This window comes from Phascolarctos cinereus, unplaced genomic scaffold, assembly GCF_003287225.1.
Source record: "Phascolarctos cinereus isolate Bilbo 61053 unplaced genomic scaffold, phaCin_HiC Scaffold_5;HRSCAF=322, whole genome shotgun sequence".
Taxonomy (NCBI): Eukaryota; Metazoa; Chordata; class Mammalia; order Diprotodontia; family Phascolarctidae; genus Phascolarctos; species Phascolarctos cinereus.
The window spans coordinates 16,799,474-16,814,920 of NW_027555958.1; the positions used below are offsets into that span (position 1 = coordinate 16,799,474).

At 48.5% G+C, this 15,447-nt stretch overlaps 3 protein-coding genes across 3 annotated transcripts in view; 1 reads left to right on the forward strand and 2 right to left on the reverse strand.

Moving 5' to 3' along the window:
• Nucleotides 1–1,010, reverse strand: part of PARL (presenilin associated rhomboid like) — a 36,706-nt gene extending 35,696 nt beyond the window's left edge. The window contains 2 exon segments of the mRNA XM_021005715.2: nt 856–923; nt 925–1,010. Of these exon segments, the coding sequence (XP_020861374.1) occupies nt 856–923; nt 925–978 (122 nt within the window). The 5' untranslated portion in view covers nt 979–1,010.
• A 2,794-nt stretch (nt 1,011–3,804) lies between these two features.
• On the reverse strand, nt 3,805–5,752 carry DUSP28 (dual specificity phosphatase 28). The gene is made up of 2 exons (XM_021005717.2): nt 5,330–5,752; nt 3,805–4,816 (listed from the first exon to the last, which is right to left on the reverse strand). Exons 1-2 carry the CDS (start codon nt 5,735–5,737, stop codon nt 4,715–4,717), a joined length of 510 nt encoding a protein of 169 aa, XP_020861376.1. The 5' UTR covers nt 5,738–5,752; the 3' UTR covers nt 3,805–4,714.
• The window catches only part of ANKMY1 (ankyrin repeat and MYND domain containing 1), a 149,803-nt gene continuing 139,973 nt past the window's right edge, over nt 5,618–15,447 (forward strand). Inside the window, 2 exon segments of the mRNA XM_078154702.1 lie at nt 5,618–6,997; nt 7,686–7,758. Of these exon segments, the coding sequence (XP_078010828.1) occupies nt 6,892–6,997; nt 7,686–7,758 (179 nt within the window). The 5' untranslated portion in view covers nt 5,618–6,891.

Consider the following 15,447-nt stretch of genomic DNA (forward strand, 5'->3'; position numbering starts at 1 on the left):
ATTCCAACAGGTTCCTAACTGACCCCTCTGCTTTCAGTCTCTCTCTAGCTCATGCTGCGTGCACACTGCCTCCAAGCGTGCATTCTAAAACCCTAATTTAATTTTACAAAAGGAACGTTCGGGAGTACTGTGGTCTGTGCAACAAAAAGCCTATCCCTGCACTCAGTCCTCGCCTCTTTTTCCACTTTATCTCCTAAAGCTCCGCTCCCGTGAACTGTTTCTACAGCAAGACATTTCATCTCCCACCTCCGTGCCTTTGCACAGGCTGCCCCCTCCACGCCAGGAATCACTCGGCCTCCACTCAGTCCTATGTACGCCTGCTGTTTACTCGTAAGCGCCCCTGCGAGGACGTGGCGGAGTCCCGTGCACACAGCAGGCTCCTAATACTCGCTCAATGAACTAATTATGCACAAAGGAGAACGGGGAGGACAGAGAAGAGAACTAGGAGAGAGGAGGAAAGAACAAGCATTTATTAAACGCCAACGATGTGCCAGGTGCACAAATATCTCGTTTGAGAGAGAGAAGGGGAAAGTAAGGCATGATAGGAACTGTCCTGGGGAGGGGCCCGGGCAGAGCGAGGGAAGTAGGGTTCTGAAGGCGGAGGACTGAGTGACCTTGGACCAGTCACGAGCCTCTCTGGGCCTCAGTTTCTCCCTCTGCACAACTAAGGGCTGGGACCGGGTCAGCTCTAGGGTCCGGTGCTTGGGATGGGGGGGGCCCGCAGGGAGCGGAGGGACAAGCTGGGAGGCAGGGGTTAGGAGTCGGGGTCATCCGGACCGGGGGGAGAGGAGGGGAGCCGTGCGGGCCGGGGGATGCCCGCGCCCAGGCCGCGCCCAGCCTCGGCCCCGCCCTTACCTGGGGCCCAGCAGCAGGGCGGGGGCCCGGTCGACGCACAGCTCCCGGCCCTCGGCCCCCGGCGCCCCCCCACGCCGGGCCACCGCAGCCCCAGCCGCTCCGAGCCCAGGCTCTCCACGCCATCTTCCCGACCTCCGCCCCCCATGTCCCACCCCTTCCTCCGCCGCCCTTTGCACTTCCGGGGCGTGCTTCCTCCCCCCCCCCGCCCCGCCCCGCCCCGCCCCGCCTCCCTTCTCGGCCGGCCGTCCTCGCCCCCTGGCGGCAGCGGGGGGAACAGATCTGACTGGGTTCCTCTGGAGGGAGGGCGGGCTCTGTCTCCAGGAAGACGAGAGGGCGGCTTCTGTCTCCAGGGAAACGCGCAGACACGCTTGAGTCAGCACGGTCCTACGTGACCGCTGTGCAGTTATCCATGAGCAGTGCTAAGGGTTCTACGCACAGCTTCAGAGCCCGCAGCCCCCCAGCTGCCATTCCCCCAGAGAACCCTAGGGACAGAGCAGCTCTGGATACCGTGGCCTGGAGTTGGGGTCAGAAGCTAGCCTCTGCCTCAGTTTCCTCATCTGCTGCTGTGCCACCTGTGGGTCTCGCTGTTTCCATCTCCTGGCCTTCTAAACTGCTCCTCTGAACGCCTGTCCCCCTCCCCCAGGAGAAGGCTATCATCTCTTTTAACTTATCCACACAAGGATCATATCCGCTCTTTTGTGATTCAGCCAACCCAAGAAACCTGTCTTTGGGGCTCTTCTGCCCCTGCTGCCTCACCCCTTAAAGCCAGTCTATTCTCTGAGGTCTGTTTAGTTTTGGACTAAATTTCTCAACGAAGATGATGTAGAAACTGTAAGAAGTGGATGCTGGATCAGCCAGTACACCCTTCTAACATGTCAGAAGCAGGGGTATCTATGACAATATGAAAGAACAGGAAGAAAACAATTGAAATAATGCTGCAAAATTATCCTGACCAAGCTTGGCCTCAAAGAAGAAACAGAACAGTCCACCCCCCCACCCCCTGCTTTGCAGAAGTGGGAGAACACAGGAGCAAAACCCCGAATGTAACAGAACCCTCAATATGTTCTGTTATTCTTCTGAAATTTTTTTTTTAATATTAGAAAGGATGGCTTTCTGGGAGAGAGTGGGGGCATAGATACAGTGGGAATGTAGGTGAGGTAAAAATGTGATTATCAATAAAATTAATTTTTAAAAAAGATGTAAAGTACTGAGTGAGATTACTGGGGAAATGGTCATTAATGATTGGGGACGGGAAGGGCATCAGTGAAGGCTGGGATGGGAATGGGGGTATGTGAGGCATTTGAGGCAGAAGAAAGACCCTAGAGTCTGAAGATCACAGATTCAGCACTGAAGGGGCTCCAGAGGCCATTTAGTCCAGCCTCGGACTCCCTCCCCTTTTAAAGATGAAGGAACTGAGGCCCAGAACAGTTCATTGACTTGCTCAAGGTCCCACAAATATCAGGTTGTCTAGGTTACACAGTAGTTAGAGCATCAGGCCTGGAGTCAAAAAGACTTGACGTCAGATCCTGCCTCAGACACTTACTAGCTGTATGACCCTGGGCAAGTTCCTGAACCTGTTTGCCTCAGTTTCCTCATCTGTAAAACGGGGATAATAATAGCACCCACCTCCCAGAGTTATTGTGAGGATAAAATGAGATAATTGTAAAGCACCTAGCACAGTGCCTGGCACATAGGAAGCCCTAAATAAATGTTAGTTATTATTAATTTGTACCCACGGCTTCTAACTCCAGAGCCAGCGTTCATCCCTAAAAGTACAGAGGTGGACAGCTGAGGGAATGGGCAGAGCATTCGGGTTCCATCAGAAGCAGGGGTCATGGTCTTGGATGGGAGATCAAAGAGCCAAAGACCAAACTTTTTCCTGAGGCATCTACAGCCCTCAGAGGAGCAAATCTGGTCAGCAGTGCACTGAAAAGCAGAGGAGCAGCTCAGGATCCAAACCCCAGAACCACTCAGACGAAGAAAGATGGGCTGAGGCAGAGGAGGGGAGGTGACTGCTCTAGAGAGACGGTCGTGAGGCACTGAATGGAAAATGGACCTGGAGAGACACCTGGTGGACAGACAAAGATGCCAAAGACAAGAAAGGGCCCAAGGATTTGCTGAAGGAATGAAAACGCGCTAAGCACTTACTACTGTGTTAGATAGTGGGGATTAAAAAAAAAAAAAAAAAAAATTTCAGACAATCTCTGCCATAGAGTAGTTTGCATTCTAATTGGATGAGACAAGGCATTTAGGAGGATTCCAAGGCAGGGCAGATGGAAAGGCTCAGACATCCTAAGGGATCAGAAGCAGGTGAATGGGAAGGTCGAGAGCTCTGGGACTTCATCGGCAGGTCACATGGCACTGCTGGGCATCTGGATCTAGTCTCGTGGCAGGTGGTAAGCCCTGGGGGAACTCAGGATACATCTATTCCACGTAGGACTGGGCCATCCAGGTTCAGGAGGTTGTCCCTCCCTTGAAACCCCCCATCAGCCTTTGGTGAATATAATTACAGGGGGAGTGATGGGAGTTTATTTGCCTGGAATGCCCAACTAGTGTTGGATTGGAGACCATGATTTATGGCTAAGTGTTACAGAAAGTGGAAGGAATACCGTTTATCTTCATAATTGCTAGGAAGCTTTTCCTTCTATCAAACAGACTCTTCTGCCCATTGAGTCAACGTCCTTTGCAACATAAACTCAGTGCTAACAATGGACAAGGCAGTGTCCAACAGGACTATGACGTCTCTCCCCCAGGACATTATGCTTCTGTTAAGGAAGCCCAAGATCACTTTATCTTTCCTGGGGGGACTGCTACGTCACACTCTTGATGAGTCTGTAGTCCTCCAAAAACCTCTTTTGTGTGAATAACTCTGTGACCATGTTAGCAACACTCCTCTCTTCTTCAGTCTTGTACTTCTTGAGTTAAAAAAAACCCAACAGAACAAAAACAACAAAACATTTATCTCTATTCAATTTCATTTGCAATGTGGCACAGAGGACATGGACTCAGTCTCACAGTCCATATATTATTCTATATTACTATTATTCTATATTCGAGTGTATAATAACAAACGGCTAACCATGCAGAAAGTGCCCACTTGCTGAGGCTCACCCGGCTTGTTAAGGGATAACACCAACGCAGCTCTGGCCTGTTTGCATAACAGATGAGAAGCTAGACTCAGAGTTGGAGAGCCAACGGCCAGATTCCTCTATCAAGCAGAAAGGCTGGTAGCTGCTAGGTAATGGAGAATAAGATGGCCCTGACGGCTCCCAGTTGGGAACACCTGGGTTCTGTTTCTGACACTTAACAGGCTGTGTGATCCTGGGCAAGTCACCAGATTTCTCAGTGACCCAGCCAACTTTCTCAGACTGAGAAGATGTTGACCCGTTCTTCCACGAGGTCAAGGTCTGATTTTGTTTTTTAAGACCCTATGTGATTCCTCCCAACCCTGCCTCTCCACCCCTGACTTGGGATTCCAGAAAACAGCCCAAATGGAGGGTCTAGAACTTGGAGGGAATGGCCATTTGGTTCCTCCCTTCATTGTACAGATAAAGAAACTGAGGCATAGAGTGTTTCCCTCCAGGTCCCCCCAAGCAGCTGAAGCCAGAACCTGGATTCTCACCCAGGCCTTCTGCCTTCACTTTTAGGGTTCGGTTTTTGTACCCTCTGCGGTCCTCAACGTTTTGGTTAAGTCACACTTCTGCTCCAGAGTACCCCAAACCTCCGTAGCCCTTCAAACCCCAGGGATGGCTCTGGCGCTCCCCTCCCCCCGGGGTCTGCTCCAGGCTCCCACGGACACGGTCCCGGGTGGGAGAACAGGCCACGCTAAGGTCGGCCTCCGGCCGCGGCTTGGAGGGCGTCAGTCCCGGGGGGGCCTTTTCTGGAGGGCGTCCTCGTACTTCTGCAGCTGAGCCCAGAAGCCCGGGTTGGGCTCGGCCACGGGTCGGGCCTTCTTCACCACCTGGAGGGGCGGACAAGCACCGTGAGGCAAGTGGGGGGACCCTGGCCGCACCCCCTTCCTTCTGGGCTCAGTTCTGCTCGTTTGGAGGCATGGCTCGGCAGAGGCCGGCGGCCAGGGCTTGGAGGATGCCCGGAGGACTGGCCCTCCACCCACCACGGGAGACTCTCTGAGTCTTGGACACGAGTGGGGCGAAGGAAAAAACATGGGTGGGGGGACCCGCTGCGTCGGAGACGGTTAGCAGTCTCCCTACTCTTCTCATCCAGAGACTCAGGGCAGCCTTCCCGAGGCCCCACCCTCCTCGGGCACTCGAAGCCCCGCCCTAACCCCGCGCCCCTCCAGGCCCCAAAGGACTGCCCACCACCCCAGGTTCACTCCGCCCCCTCACTCAAAGCCCTGCCCCAAGGCCCGCCCCTCCTCACTCCAGCCCTGCCCCCACTGGGTCCGGCCCCGCCCTTTCTCCCGGGCCGGGCCAATCACCGAAAGCCCAGCCCCTACCCGCGCAGCCCCGCCCACCTGGAAGGCCTGCTCCAGACTGAGGCCGCCATGCCTCATGAGGTAGGCGGTGCACACGGCGGCCGAGCGGCTGCGGCCGTTCTTGCAGTACACGAGGCACGTGCCGCCGGCGCGCGCGGCCGCCTCCAGGGCGGCGCAGCAAGGCTCCAGGTGCGTCAGCAGGTCCTCGGCCGGGTCGTCGAAGATGGGCACGCGCAGCGTACGCACGCCGGGCGCGCGCGGGCACGGCTGCTGCCGGGTCACATTGACGCAGAACGTGACGCGCTCGCGCGCCAGCAGCTCCGCGTCCGCGGCCGCACGCGCTGGGCCTAGGAGCAGCCACGGCGTGACCCGCGCGATCCGCCGTCCGGCCTCCGAGCCCGTGGCCTCCGCCGGGCCTCCTGCCGGAGCTGCTGGCTCCCAGTCCATAGCGTCGGCTGTCCGGAGCTGCCCCGCCGCCCGCCTCTCCCGCGTGCTATATTTATCGCAGCCGCCCGCACTCCCCCCGGGGTCCTAGTGCCGGCTCCGCTCCTCCCCCACCAGCGGGGGGGGGCGGGGAGGGAGGGAGCCCTGGGTTCAAATGAAAGCTCCTTCCAATTCTGGGCCTCAGTTTCCCCGTCTGTAAAAGGAGGAGGTGGGGGCCTCTGAGGTCCCTTCCTGCTCGGGATGTGACACACACGTGGACCTCCAACTTGGGACTCCCTTTTTTACAGATAGGGAGACTGAGGCACAGTGGGGGGAGAGGAATAACCATGCATCCCTCTGCACTTTGTAGCAATGGTAGGAGAACTATGGAGAGGAGAGAGAAGAAAAGACACCGGGAGTGAGGAGGGGCCGTAGATGCCTTGGGTTCCAGGGGTACCTCAGTGACTGCTCCTCTCTCCCAGCCTGGGCCAGAGAAGATGTCCCGGAGGCAATCCTTCACTTAAAGTCTGACTGCAGAAATTCACCAAAGGCCATTCCAGGTTCCTGAAACCGAGGAGGTTAAACGGCCCTGGTTAGCCATCCTGTGATCCCAAGGGGAGGCCGGGCATAGCACAGGGAGGTGTGTGCTTGCCAAAGGCGGTCACCCCTTCCGTGAAGGACATTCCCAGCAGAGTCCAAATCCAAGTGGGATTCCCCATAGGGGATGAGGGCCTCCAGAAGCTCCCCTTTGTGGATGAAGTTATGCTGGTTATGTCAAGACCCCCAGATACTGCAGATCCTCCTCAAAGACAGCCGTTCAAAAGAAGTTTGGTCCAGCCATCCACATAGGAAACACCAAGTGGATGAAGAGTGTCAATTGCTCAGATTATGACAGCATTTGTATGTACAACCTCTAGATGTCTAGTAATATGTATATCTGGGATAGACAATACATATAGAATATGCTGCTGCTAAGGCGGTACATTGGGTAGATCCTGGAGGGGGAGGGACAATTGGATTTGATGGTCTCAAAGGTCCCACCCTCCCAATCTAAATACATGATTCTGGAGGAAAACCAGCAGGATTGCCTTCAGAAAACTGCAAAACTCTTCTAAAATACTGTAAGCTGCTCCCCAAAGCAAATCTTTTTAAAGCCATCATTCTGTGGGTATTGCTGGATGACAGACATGGAGTCCAGCAGATTGGACGTGGAGCTCAAGGGAATTGAACGTGAATATCACACAGAGGACCAAAGGGGAAGGTGCAGACTTCAACCTTCAACAGGTATTTCAAAGAATAGAAGTAGGAGATGTCATCAGGGAAATTATGAAAGGAGGAGCAGATGGGCCAGTCAGTGGGGGGGGCATTGGATAACAGGCGGGTGGACAGCCAGAATGTTGTAATCATATCCTTGTGATATCAGGAGAAGACAAGGAATGCCTGCAGCATGTTGGGTGGACCCCTTGTAATGAACCTATGGGAGGGCATGAGTCACTTAGGATGGTTTGCTATCTGCAGTTTGGAGAGAAATGTCCAAATTAATGAACTCTCAGATCTGAAAGTAACTTATAGCATCATAAAAAGATTACTTTCATTAATAGTTCTCCATGCGTTTAAGCAGCTGTTTACATAGGATTTGGAAGTAGAAAGGATTTTAATTATCAGTTCAATTCATCTTGCAGATGAGGAAACTGAGGTCCAGAGAAGTGAATTCACTAAGATCATTTAGTTGGGACTCCAACCCAAGTCCTTTCCATCAAAATCCGTTGCTCTTTTGACTTCACCATGCTGCCTTGGATTAACTTGTAGTTCAGACTGGCACATAGTAAGTGCTTTAAAGTTGCCAGTTGACTCAGTGACTTGTGCTCCCTCACTACACCTTGTTGGGAGAATGGGGAAGGAGAGATGTAGTCTCACGAACTGGGACGGACCAGAGTAGCCTTCCAATACAATCCAATCCATATCTGAACAGGACTCACCTCTACAGCTTCCCTGACACGGGCTCAGTCTCTGAAGGCCTCCAGCGCGGGAAAACCTGTTGCTTGGTGAGTCATCATTAGCTTGTGAGTTTCTTGGGGACAAACACTGCCTTTTGTCTCTTTTTGTGTTCTTAACACAGTGTCTGGCCCATGGGAGACGCTGAATAAATGTTTGTTGATTGGTCGATTATCCGGCAGCACTCATTGTTAGGAAGGGATTTATTTGTTTATTTGCTTGCTTATTCATTCATTCATTCCTTCATCAACTTGAATTGTGCCCTCCTTCACTTTTCTCATACTGTCCCAGGTTCTGCCTTCTGGGCCTAAGAAAATGTCTTATCTCTCTTCCATGGTATATCTTTTGAACTACTTAATGATGTCGGGCTTATCCTCCCTTCTCCCCACTATCCTCTAGCCAAAGTTCCCACTTCCTTCAGGCAGCTCTCTTGGAGTGGTCACCAGGCCCTGCTTTGGCATGATCTCTTGCCTCTGGCTGGATGCACTCATATATCAACATGGCACTGAAATTGGACATGACTTCTCCGTTGTGGAATGTTCTGGTCCCTGATTCTCTCTGAATGTAGCCTAAGATCCTTACAGTTTTTCCAGCTCCTGCCTCTCAGGGTTGATTCTCACTAACACCCTCTGGATTTTTGTTTCCACTCAGATTCATCCAGCTCTATTTTCATTTGTGAAGCTGTTTGTTTGCCCAGCTACACACATTTATCCCTTTTAAACTCAGTCTTATTATATTCAGCCCGTTGCCCTCTCCTGTCAGCCTCCTTTGGGATCCTGTTAGCCAGTGTGAGGTATTGTTTTGAGCTTTCTGTTATCCGCAAATTTTATAAACGTTCATTCCCTTATTCAAGTCATTGGTGAAAATTGAGCTGCTGGCATGGCGTAGTGAAATGGTGCTGGAGCCTCCGGCCCTAATCTTGGCTCTGCCGTCGTCTGAAGGGGCACCTGTGTGATCGGGGAGGTCATTTCCCTTCCCTGGGTATCAGTTTATTTATGAAACAGGGGGCTCAGCCCAGTCTAGTCAGCAAACATTTCTTAGGGGTCAGGAAAATGCAAAAAAAACAAAGAAAAACAAATGCAAACAATCCCTGCCCTCAAGGAACTTAGATTCTTATGGGGGAAGAAAACAACCCTTAAGAGAGCTAGAAAGGGAATGAAGTGATGGGGATAAGAAATACAAACCAAAAAAGAGAAAGAAAGATAATCCTTGCTCTCGGGAAACCTACATTCTAATAGGGGATGGCAGCATAAAAAAGGAGCTGGAAAGAGGGTGGAGGTGGGAGCGAGATGGTCAAGCCTGGAGAATGGAGAGCAAAATGGAGGCTCAGGAAGAACTCTACAATGGGAGAAGAAGGCTGAAACATCAGGAGCAAAGTCCAGAGAAAGGAGCTCGATTCCTGCCAGCCCTTCCTCTCGATATCAAAGTTTTCTTCTGATTTTAAATCCAGTGAGCAGAAGGCTACGGGCAGATTCCTGAGCGATCCTCCAAAGACTTCCTTCCCCGTTGCTGTGGACTCATCAGCGACTCTTTGGGGCCAATTGTGAATCTGCCTGGCCATACCATTGCTAGTCCTGTGCTCTTGTCCACAAAGAAAGACTTCATCAAGTAAGCTGAAGCTGAGAATCATAAAGAATCTCAAATTTGACTGAATTTTAGGGAATAATAAACAATATTATGAACAGTATGAATATGAAAGATTATGAATAATTTATTGAACAACTTGAACCTAGGATCCAGTGCACCCACATAGTGGTTTTAGATTCTGGGGTCAGGGGGCAGCTAGATGGCCCAGTGGATAGAGCACTGGCCCTGAAGTGTCAGGAGGACCTGAGTTCAGATCTTGTCTCAGACCAAACACTTGACACTTAATAGCTGTGTGACCTTGGGCAAGTCACTTAACCCCAATTGCCTAAAAAAAAAATAGATTCTGGGGTCAGAAGACTTGCATTGGAATCCCACCTCTGCTACTTAATACTCTGATATTGGGTAAGTGACCCCCCAGGGCTTTAGTGTCTTCATCTGTGAAATGAGGAGGTCAGACTGGATCACATCTAAGGTCCCTAACAGGATATAACCTCATTTCTTTTGGACCTTACCCATTCGAAATTTGTGACATTTGAATTGAGGTCGAACTGAAATTTAACTTTGTTCTGTTTCTGAAGGGGGAGCTAGGCAAATAATATAAACAAGATTTCACTGAGCATTTTGACTTGAGAGTGTTTTAAAAAGACACCAAGCACTTTAGGAACATACATATATAATATGTGTGTGTGTATATGTATATATATAGACACACACATATATATATATATATATGCACACACATATATATACATGTATTTAGAAGTAATTGTTATGCCAATTACAAATCATTACTCAATAAAGTGACTTCTTAAGGACTTTCATTGAGATTAGGTTATCCTAGTTCAAGTCAGTGTACATACTTAAAAGTCATAACCCAGTGCACCCTGAAAAGGCCTCCTTATATTTTTCATTACTTCAGATCAGTCTTTCACAATCTGTGGGACTTGAGTGAGCTACTCGAGGTAGGCACAGCCCCATACCACCACTCAGGAAGTGCTTTCTTGCTTGATGGCCTCAGTTATCATCTTTTGAGGGAGAACATGTATGCCCGGTGCTTTATACTGACATCCTCTGGCTTAGCAGATCTCACACTGTGATCTAGGAACCCCTGGGACTTCCTGAGACATTTACAGGGAGGTTCGCGAGGTAAAAACTATTTTCATTATCATAATAAGACATTTTGATTTTTAATATGATAAAAATCAATAGAGATAACCCGTGTAAATAGAAGCACTTCACACAGTGCCTGGCACATAGTAGGTGCTTAATAAACATTTATTGATTCATTAACAAAAGCTCTTTTGGAGGTCCTTGATAATTTTTAAGAGTGTAAAGGGGGTCCTTAGACCAGAAAGTTTGAGAACTGCTGCCTTAGCTCACCGTTTCCATGCATGGGATCAGGTTGCACATTGCTGTGATTTCTGTCTTTGGGGGATAGCAGAGTAGTATCTGTGACGTGCCTGATGTCTGGATGGTTTTATTTTTTCCTAATTGTCTTGGTTTTACATGGATTTCATGGAGGCTATTTCTACAACCCAGACTTCTCTAACAAATAAAAAAATTCGATTTAATCATTGCTAGCATTTATATTCTCTTCTTGAGTTCAGATTTGGCTAGCTTTGTGACCTTGGGCAAGTCACTTAATCTTGTTTGCCTCTATTCTAAATCTGAGAGCTGGAGAAAAAAATGACAAACCACTCTATTATTTTTGCCAAGAAAACCCCAAATGGGGTCACGAGAGTCAGACATCACTGAAAATGACTGAACAGCAACAGCATTTATGGGCATTGAGGTTTGCAGAACACTTTGTGTATGTTATCTAATTCAGCAATCCAAATATTAATATTGAAGAGCTCTTGTTGGTTGGTTTTTTAGTATATCTTATTCTTCATGACTGACCCCATTTGGGGTTCTCTTTGCAGAAATACTTTGCCATTTCCTTCTCCAGCTCATTTTACAGATGAGGAAACTGAGGTAAACAAGGTGAAGTGACTTACCCAGGGTCACACAGCTAGTAAGTGTCTGAGGCTAGATTTGAACACAAGTCTTTCCAATTCCAAGTCTGGCTCACTGTTCATTGTGCCTGCTAGCTGTCTTCATCTTTACTATGTGCCAAGTTTTGTGCTCAATGCCAGGGGTACAATAGAAAAGGCATCAGTCTCCACTCTCAAGGAGCTTACACTCTAATGGGGGAGTGGGAGGGCCAGTGTTTGCATGTAGTAAGTCACTGGTTTGGTGAGGAGATGTCTTAGGTAGAGGCCCTGATAATGTTGATTTGATAGGAGTTCTTAGAGCTGGAGGCAGAGAGAGAGAGAGAGAGAGAGAGAGAGAGAGGGAGAGAGAGAGAGAGAGAGAGTGTGTGTGTGTGTGTGTGTGTGTGTGTGTGTGTATGTATGAGGGTAAGGGGGTGGGGGGCATGGTCCCAGTACAGAGCTGAATAGTTTAGCTCCTCCAGGCACGGTTTCTGAAGGTCTGGTTTGGAGGGTAGGCCAACGTCAGGGTAGAAATAAAATTCGTAATAAGGTTGCATTTGTGTAGAACCTTCTGTGTGCTAGACACTTTATAAATATTGTCCGATTTGATCCTCACAACAGCTCTGAGAGGTAGGTGCTATTATTGTTATCATCATTATTATTACTGTGAGAGATGGTCTCTCAAAAGTGAAGCCTCCTCACAGGGCCATTAGTTCTTGTTAATGGCTCTGGTATTGTTGCTTTTGAGTGGTACATGTGGACCAACACTAAGTGGAGACCCCTCAGAATGCAAGACCCCCTCCCCTAGCCTTCTCCCTCTCCTACTCTTGGATAGCGTTAGCAGAAATTCCTGAGACATGGGAGCATCCTGTCTATCTCATCCTCTAGCTGGTTGTATGACCTTGGGTAAAAGACTGCTGAAGCTGTGAGGCCCTGAAAGGGGGAACGTGCTAACACAATTTCTGTACCTCTTTGTTCTCTCTGTTGCTGGGGTAGTTTTTACACGAATAGATTGTACACCTGAGGCTCAGTCAATGAGCCGACGGGAAGGGGGTTAGGCTGGGCTGCTATGTTGGGATCTATGTAGTCGTGCCTTGAACAAAGAGCACTTGAACTCCCGGGGCAGCTGACGCAGCGTGGGGGTGCACTTTCTCGAGAAAGTCAGTGAAGAGATCTCTCCTTTTGCAAACTTTTGTCAAGACTATGGTTTTTTTAACTGAGTGAAACAATGTAAACAGTGTGAGATCTCTCAGGTGGACTGAGTGTAGCAATGTCTTAGACTGTTACAAACTCAAGGTTGGTGACACTAGCCTCAACAGGCCTAAGTTTCAGGTTCCTAGAAAACACATGATTTGTACTGTTACATCAGCATTAAGTAATGGCTAATTACTAAAAAGGATAAAATAGCTAGGATTGGTAGTATTGTAATGAGATTCCTCATTTCTGGGGTAGATTTTTGTGTTTTAGATTGTAAGGCTGAAATTCCTGTCCAGTGGGAATTCAAAGCCAGTGGTGGGTGGGTATCTCTGTGTTAGGGCTATATAACCTTTGTCCTGGCCTTTGTGCCTTGCCTCGCTTCGCTAGGACTGCCGGACGAAGCAGACTCCTGCTTCTCGAGAGAAAGTAATAAATCTTTCACTTTATACCTAGAAAATCTCTGAGTGTTATTTTTGGGTAACTGTAGCACACATTATTATCATTATTTTGCAGTTGAGGAAACCGAGGCAAACAGAGGTTTAAGTGATTTAGCCAAGGTCATGCAGTTAGTAAGTTTCTGAGACTTGATTTAAACTCAGCTCTTCTTAACTCCAGGCCCAGCCCTCTATTCCAGTGTGTCACCTAGCTTGGCTGAGTTTCACTAGTTTACTTTTTAGTTGAGAAGATACAGTAGACACAAAACATCAGTGCCTGGTAATATATAATCCTGTGCTAGGTCGAACATAATGGGTTGCTCCAGTGTCTAGTTCAAATAAATTCAGTGGTTAATTAGGCAAGAGGGATTTTGAGCAACCAGAGCAGTCCTCAAGGGCAGTCCTTTGATTTGTTCTGTGAAGTTTGGATTCAGGCAAAGGGCCACATGTGGCTTCCAGGCTAGCACGTCCTCACCCCTGCTGCAGGTGAATGGAATACCACACATAATGGTGGAGCAGAGAGATGGGAGCTTGGCATATGTAGGGACTGGAGATTGGCTTGCCTGGAGCAGAAGGAAGTTTGCGGATAGTAGAGATTCAGTTGAAAGGAGAGGGACCTTTATTTTTGTAACAACAACAGCTAGTGTTTATATAGTGCTTTAAGGTTTGCAAAGTGCTTTAAAAATATCCCTGTTAATCATTTTGTAGGGCTTTGACTTTCAGGCTTGAGTCAAAGCTATGGCAAGGATGGCGTGTGATTGGCTTCCATGATAGCCATTTGAAACATGTTGTGACTTATTTAATCATCAAGGAGTGGATTAGATTAATGAAAAGTCAGCCCTGAATCACCCCTCTGCGCTCTCTGTGCCTTTGGAAGGAGACCCGTTTGTCTCTTTGCAGTGTAGTTGGTTGAGATTTTGGAGCCTTTATGGAGATAATGAAGAGCGATCTAAACCCTAATTTGCGGTGATGGCGCACCTAATGAGGCAGCATTACCAAGGGGATGGTTCCAAGAGCTGTTAATGAGAGCACAAAACATGATCCGGTGGAATAAGAATTCATTTTATTTTAGCTCCTTGGACGTGCAATAAGAGTGGCTCGGTTCATTCTGGGCGCTAGCCAAGCCACTCCAAAAGGGGCAGCCGTTCAGACATCACCCAAGAGATACGTAGAGGGAAATACATAAATGGATCTGTGCTTTCATTAAAGACGGTACTGCCCTCCCCTAGCACTGATTACAGCCCATCTGTACCCTCTCTGATGGTGCCATTCTTGTCCATGTCTTCCCATGATTTCTCCATAATTCTCTATCCAGGGCACTAGAGGCCTTCCTCTTGGCTTGTTAATATCACCTGTGTAACTTTCAGGCTGTTCAGAGCAGAAAGTGAGGGAAAAGTAGAGGTAGTTTGCCATCTTGGGGTACCGGTCCCACCTTCATGCCTTTACGCTGTTGATTTTACCTTGTTTGTACATTGTTATCATGTTCTCCCCTCATTAGATTGCAAGCATCTTGAGAACTGTCTCTTGCCTTTCTTTGTATCTTCAATGCTTAGCACAAGTACCTGGACACATAGTAGGGGCTTTATAGATGCTTGTTGACTTGACTTGATCTACTGGTTATTGATGGGGGTGGGGAGAGAGAATCAGAGAATAAGTGTTTATATAACTCCTACTGTGTGCCAGGCATTGTACTAAGAACTTTATACATATTACCTAATTTGATCTTCATAACAACCCTGCAGTGTTGGTGTGGTTATTATGTCAATTTTACAGTTGAGGAAACTGAGGTAAATAAAGGTTAAGTGACTTGCCTAGGGTCACAAAGCTAGCAAATGTCTGAGGCCGGATTTGAGTTGGGGTCTTCCTGATTCCAGGCCCAGTGCACTACCCAGTTACCTTATGATACTTACTTATGATTCTCTATCAGTGTTACTCACTGAATTTTCCCCTCTTTCCTTTTTGACAATCTAATTTTGTTTTCAAATCTACGAGCCCCTTTTGTGAATTACACAAATAGACGGAAACGCACACAATCACACAAATAGAAACACACATAAATATCAATATAGGTTCACACGCAGTTACATATTCATAAATCCAAGTCATTTGTTCACCATCTACAATGCGCTAAGGATTATGCTAAGTGCTAGTTTAAGCAGAAAGATCATCAAGGTGTGGTCCCTGCCCTTGTGGGGCTCACGGTCTAATGGGAGGACTTTGACACATATATGGTCAGGTATCTGCAATATCTGATACCCATGTAACAAGTACTCATAATTGTGAGGTGTTGGGGAGTTAGCCTCAGAAGAGACTTGGGTTCAAACCCAGCCTCTGACACAGTGGCTGTGCCACCCTGAGCAGTTAACCTGACCTCTCAGTGCTCTGGGCACCTCTCCATGACTCACATTGGGAGAAGGAGCTTGCTACACTGAGGAAATCATAGTCCTGACAAAAACATAATAAAATGGTAAAACGAGCAGACGTGGCACTCAGCTGCCCAGCGTGGCTGTGTGCTCAGCAGACTCCTCTACTAACAAGCATGTGGATG